General features: G+C 41.9%; 1 protein-coding gene across 1 annotated transcript; it reads left to right on the top strand.

Moving 5' to 3' along the window:
- Positions 1-206: 206 nt before the first annotated feature.
- On the top strand, positions 207-2,018 carry LOC113763356. Its single transcript, XM_027307127.1, has 2 exons — positions 207-1,556; positions 1,761-2,018. The coding sequence occupies exons 1-2, from the start codon at positions 207-209 to the stop codon at positions 2,016-2,018; spliced, it is 1,608 nt and encodes a 535-aa protein (XP_027162928.1).
- Positions 2,019-2,373: the final 355 nt, after the last annotated feature.

Below are 2,373 nucleotides of genomic sequence, written 5' to 3'. Positions count from 1 at the left end.
CCCCTTTTCAAATTTCTCAACCAAATCCACCCCAAAACCGACCTCGCCCTCCATATAACCCAAGATTTTCTCCCCCAAATAGACCTGTTTATAGCCATCCTCAACCTCCTGAACCTTACAACCAAGCCCGTAGCCGTACATTTATCGATTTAGGCAGGCCTCTAGACCAATTGTATGACCAGTTGAAGGCCGCCGAAAAAATTGGTATGGCACCCCCTCCGACCTATCCATATGGCATATTCGCTAGGTATAACCCACAAGCCGTCTATGCTTATCATTCAGGGGCACCCGGACATTCAACTGTTGATTGCAAGGCTCTTAAGCATAGAATTCAAGATATGATTGAAGCCGGAGAGATTGTAATCAGGAAAAGGGAGGCACAAGGGCCGAATATAAATAGGAACCCCTTGCCGGAACATACTAATATCATTGGGGTCATTCTGGACGACGCAGAGTATGAGGAGCAAGTCCAAAAATTGGCAAGAGAAGTTGAGGTGTTTGGGGTCACAGACCAACCATTTGTAATAGATGTGTCATTTGAGGAGGATAAAAGGTCTTTTATTTTGGATCTTACTCTAGCTGAGAGCGAGACTTTGGAGCCAGTGGTCATCGAATTCCCAGAGCAGGAGCCTGTTCTAAGTTTGCAGCGAGTGCCATGGAACTACGATAAACCTATCATACAAATTGGAGAAAAGTCAGTTGCCAAAGAAGAGGTGTCAGTGGTCACTAGATCAGGGAGGATTGCAAGTCCGTTTGGAGCTACCGTTCCGATTCAAACAAATAAACCTGAGCTGCCCGCTAAACCAACAATTACTGAGAAGGAAGTCTTGAATTTTCTTAAAAGGCTCCAAAGAAGCGAATATAATGTAGTCGAGAAGCTAAGCAAGTCGCCCGCCCAAATATCCATGTTGGATCTGCTCTTTTCTTCGGATATGCATAGGGATGCGTTGCTCGAAGTGTTGACTAAAGCTCAAATCCCTAAGGACATTTCAGTTGCTAATTTCTCACATATAGTTGGGAGTGTGTTATTTACAAAACAAATCACTTTCTCTGATGATGAATTACCGGCAGAAGGCATTGGACATAACAAGGCTCTGTACATAGCTGTGAGGTGCAACGGAAAAATGTTGCCAAAGATGTTGATTGACAATGAATCTGCGCTTAATATCTGTCCTTGGAGTACCTTGAAAAAGCTAGGGTTGCAAGATATTAACCTGAGGCCTTCAGGGACCATAGTTAGAGGTTTTGATGGAGCACAAAGAGAACCTATAGGAGAAGTGGATTTAGTAGTCGAGATGGGGCCCGCACAGTTTCAAATAGCCTGCCAAGTTATGCACTTTCCTAGTGTTTACAATGTTTTGCTTGGAAGGCCGTGGATTCATAAGTCCGGAGCTGTGCCTTCTTCATTGCATCAATTGTTGAAATTCATAGTAAATGACAAATTGATAACTATATTTGCCGAGGAAGATTGCCTCGTGATTGCTAATTCTGGGTCCAAAGAAGATGGTAGCCGAAACGCCACAGTGACCCCTCATAGCACAGCTGATATCGTCTCCGTAAGTTGGATAACAAAAGAGGAACGAGCTCTGTCAAAGGCCAGTGTCATGATGGCTAAGGAAATGATCCGCGGAGGATATGAGTTTGACAAAGGGCTGGGACGTGATCTACAAGGAATTCTGAAACCAGTAAAAATTGTGGAGAAAAAGGATTCATTCGGTTTGGGTTTCCGACCAACCGCTAAAAACATCAAAAAAATGAAGGAATGCAAGGGAGTAGAGAAAGAAGGCAGGCAAAAGGCCTTTGATATTCCACCATTACATTATACTTTTCCACGACCAATCGAGGTGATCACGTCAGAGATTAACCCAGTTGACGAAATCGAAACTAGTTTGACCCAATTGTTCGTTGGGGCAACATTTGAAGACAGTTTCCCAGAGGCCGAGTTTTCCAACATCCCTGAAGGATCAATTTCCAATTGGACAGCCGAGTTCCTGCCCATTCAGAAGGAGTTTCGGTAAACCTAAAGGGGTTTGTCATTCATGCGAATTCATGAAAATACTTCTGCATCTGTAAATAGCTAATGAAAGCATCTTTACCTTTGACTAAAATATTGCACATGTAAATATTGTTAAATTTTCATTTCATTTCCACTTGCTTTCTTTTTGTTTTCGCTTTCAATCAAAGGTTTTATGAAAATACACAAGTTGTTCTTGTCATGTTGTTTTGTTTATTCGTTGGTTTATATGTCTGTCATATTGCTTGTTCATTTGTTTGTTGTATGTTTGTTTGCTTATTGTCCCACATTTTTTAATTCTTTTAAGATGGCCAAAGATGAAATTATTTGACCCTTTGAATATCACTGTTCTGGAATTC

Source organism: Coffea eugenioides, chromosome 2 (genome assembly GCF_003713205.1).
Source record: "Coffea eugenioides isolate CCC68of chromosome 2, Ceug_1.0, whole genome shotgun sequence".
In the NCBI taxonomy this organism is placed as follows: Eukaryota; Viridiplantae; Streptophyta; class Magnoliopsida; order Gentianales; family Rubiaceae; genus Coffea; species Coffea eugenioides.
Note: the sequence above shows the minus strand (reverse complement) of the source record. Positions and strands in the feature narration are given on the sequence as shown.